The sequence below is a fragment of the Sitodiplosis mosellana genome, unplaced genomic scaffold, assembly GCF_009176505.1.
Source record: "Sitodiplosis mosellana isolate CC-2019 unplaced genomic scaffold, AAFC_SMos_1.0 Smas_scaffold_2750, whole genome shotgun sequence".
NCBI classification, from domain to species: Eukaryota; Metazoa; Arthropoda; class Insecta; order Diptera; family Cecidomyiidae; genus Sitodiplosis; species Sitodiplosis mosellana.
Genome location: NW_022597992.1, coordinates 326 through 2800, shown reverse-complemented (window position 1 = coordinate 2800; position 2475 = coordinate 326). Strand labels below are relative to the sequence as shown.

General features: G+C 35.1%; 1 protein-coding gene across 1 annotated transcript; it reads right to left on the bottom strand.

Moving 5' to 3' along the window:
- Positions 1-1315: 1315 nt before the first annotated feature.
- On the bottom strand, positions 1316-2096 carry LOC129571536 (cathepsin S-like; the record flags this gene model as incomplete). The annotated part of the gene is made up of 1 exon (XM_055451340.1): positions 1316-2096. A coding segment is annotated over one exon (690 nt), but the record flags the coding sequence as incomplete, so codon positions are not given.
- Positions 2097-2475: the final 379 nt, after the last annotated feature.

The window sequence follows — 2475 nt, the reverse complement described above, 5'->3', positions numbered from 1 at the left end:
CGGCTTCACTTTTTTCATACGATCCGAATACTATGGTGTATTACGAATATTTTCTCTTATTTTAATAATTACCGCAAAATTATCTTAATCAAATTTAAATCTATTGCCTATGCTATACTTTAAACAAAACAAATTCAGTCGAAGGACCATATGTTTGAGTACTGAAAGAATGAACTTAAAGTAAACAAGAAAACTCTGACCGGCCGGTGGGAATGATTTTAGTTAACTGAAGTGTATTTATTGAACGTAATGAAAAAGGCAGATGAATATTCAAATGTTGGCAAATTTGCCGAAATGACTTCGGGTAGGGCGATTTCAATTGTAGATTTTATGTACTTTAATGTAGTGTTTTTACTTTTTTTATGTAGGAACAATTTTTTCGAGTAATCGGCTATCGAAAAACTGTTATAAAATGGGACAACTCAAATCTTGGTCAAAAAACGTATTTTCCACAAATCGAATTTTTTTTCGAATGAAGAATGGTTCCAAAAAATTGTAGATAAATTGTATAAAACCAATTCGCCGACTAACCAATGTTGAATGTACCAAGACAGCAACCCCTCCTGCTCTTCTGCTTCTCATTTGCTCAGTGTCACTTGATCTGTCGCAGCGATAAACGTTGAAGTTACTTGGAAAGTAGACGCTGGATGATTGAGTTGATGTGAGTCAGGTCTCAGTGCGGGAAATGACTTTGTAGAGCGATAGCTCCACCTTCATACAGAAGTTGCGTTTATTTGAGTGATCAGATTATGTGATTTGGGAGTGCGCGTTAACATCGATATTCATAGTGATGTGTGAACACAAAAAAACCATTTCAATATAGTGATATCATTTGCATTTATGCAAATTGCAAGACTTATAAGTCTTTGTAATTTTGACCAGTCGCTCAAATGAATTGGAAGAGATGATATGCGAGGATTGCTTTCTTTCATCTTGATCAATGGTCAAACCATTTAATAAATTTTTGCACGCAATCATCTAAACTGTTCGCAAAGATCGCTTCAGATTCCTATATGTACGATGAAAGTCTCATATCAAAGTGATATTACGCCACTATAATTCATCGCAACGCAAGTTTTTCTTCTAAATTCAAAAATAATGATTATTGTGAATACATGAGTTTCATTTTAGAGAATTTTGTGGAATGAACAGACATAGTCAAGAAATTTCAAAACCAAACGACAAACAGATGTGCCGGTTGAACACAAAATTCTAAAGAAAAAACACTTCGAATTTCAATTCTCTACTTTTATTTGAAAATATTTGTTAATTGTTGTGTAATACATTGTTTGCATTGTCATTACAAAGTCAGTTCACAAGTGAGAATTAACTGATATCTTACTTTATGTACAGAGGACATTTTGGTTTGGGAAAACCTCTGGGGAAAAACCCATCCAATGAGACATTCACATAAGAAAGAGAACATCATCTGCAATACCACAGTGGTTGTTCCTGTTTCGAGCTAATTTCATAAAGCCATCTTCGCCCCAACCTGTGCCCCAACTGTTTTTTAGTATCCAATAATCTCCGTACTTCCCATCATGGCCATATCCAACGATGAGTACTGAATGCAGATCCCCGTTCCCGCATTCCTTATCGTAATATACACCTTCTTTGTACAACTCGAACGATCGTTCAGAAGCATTTATGCCAGCAATCAATGGTCCATTCAAATATAGTGCTTTTTTTAATGCTTCTTCATTTTTAACAACTATTCTGATATCGTTAATTGGATGCAATTTTTTGCGTTCTACGCTTTTGTCACATCTACCGCTCTTGGCAGTGTATGGATAACTGTCCGCTTTACATATGCCATTTTTTTGTACGTACTTCAATCCTCGTCCTGGATGATTGCCTGTTTCACATTTGTCTTCTACTTTTCCTGATTTTTCAATATAGTCGGAACAATCGAGTAGGTACTGTTGCGATAGTCGTACCAAATTTCCAGTTTTAATTTTATAAAAGGCTTCCAATGCCCCTGTGACAGTGAATGCCCAGCATGATGAACAGTTCCCTTGGAGTCCAACTTTTGTTACGGCACCACGCTTTCTCCAGTCAAAGGATGCGGGTACTTCTTCCGATCCATTTGGTACACATTATTTGATGTTCTTTGCCAAAGATCTGAATCTGCAACGGTAAAATATTCGCATAATTTTTTGTCATCTTTGATGAAAATACAAGATTTTTTTACATACTCGTTCATTATATTCTTAGATTTAGATGTCAGAGCTAAGAGTTTTCTGGCTGCGAGGTTCACCTTCATTTTGAATGAAGTCTTTCCTTTCTCAAAATCTGCGTTATGCTTTTGGACAATTTGCAATTGTTCTTCTTCTATGATATCCTATTTCGCGGAAGTTAAGTGGTAAAATGTAAGAATTGTGCTTATTTTGAAATGACCTTTTGAAAGGCCCTTAAATAATTTCTATTTTTGCCTTATTGTAATTTCTTCATTTTTTCTTTACTAAAAGTTTGTAT